The 575-nt window shown below is 64.0% G+C and overlaps 1 protein-coding gene across 1 annotated transcript in view; it reads right to left on the reverse strand.

Moving 5' to 3' along the window:
• The window catches only part of LOC103769485 (myosin-7-like), a gene marked incomplete at both ends in the record, with an annotated part of 1,317 nt that extends 766 nt beyond the window's left edge, over window positions 1–551 (reverse strand). The window contains 2 exons of the mRNA XM_008936681.1: window positions 60–251; window positions 417–551. Of these exons, the coding sequence (XP_008934929.1) occupies window positions 60–251; window positions 417–551 (327 nt within the window). The remainder of the gene's footprint in view (window positions 1–59; window positions 252–416) is intronic.
• Between the last annotated feature and the right edge of the window lie 24 nt (window positions 552–575).

Raw genomic sequence — 575 nt, forward strand, 5'->3', positions numbered from 1 at the left:
GTCCTGCAGAGCCTGGTACCACAGGGGCTGGGGCATCAGCAGCCTGCTCCTGGGGGCACAGCCAGCATTCTGCCCCTCACCCTGGCCTCCAGCTTCTGGATCTGCTTCTTGCCCCCCTTGAGAGCAATCTGCTCTGCTTCGTCCAGGCGCATCTGCAGGTCCTTGATGGTCTGCTCCATGTTCTTCTTCATCCGCTCCAGGTGGGCGCTGGTGTCCTGCTCCTTCTTCAGCTCCTCAGCCATCATGGCTGCCTGCCCCAGGAGACAACCCACAACGTCACCCCCAGCCCGGGCAGCCCTGCCAGACACAGAGGCTCCATGAAGAAGCTCTGACTCTCCCCTCTGCTCCTGCCCACCAGCCCCGCAGGCTGGGCGCCCTTGCTGAGCCGCGCGGCGGCGTCCCCAGCACCCTCTTACATCTGTGATGGCCTTCTTGGCCTTCTCCTCAGCGTTGCGGCACTCCTGCACCGCGTCCTCCACCTCGCCACTCAGCTGGGAGATGTCAGCCTCCAGCTTCTTCTTCTGGTTGATCAGGCCCGTGTTCTGCAGAGAGAGCAGGGCAGTGCCACGGGGACC

This window comes from Merops nubicus, unplaced genomic scaffold, assembly GCF_000691845.1.
Source record: "Merops nubicus isolate BGI_N331 unplaced genomic scaffold, ASM69184v1 scaffold31583, whole genome shotgun sequence".
Lineage (NCBI taxonomy): Eukaryota > Metazoa > Chordata > Aves > Coraciiformes > Meropidae > Merops > Merops nubicus.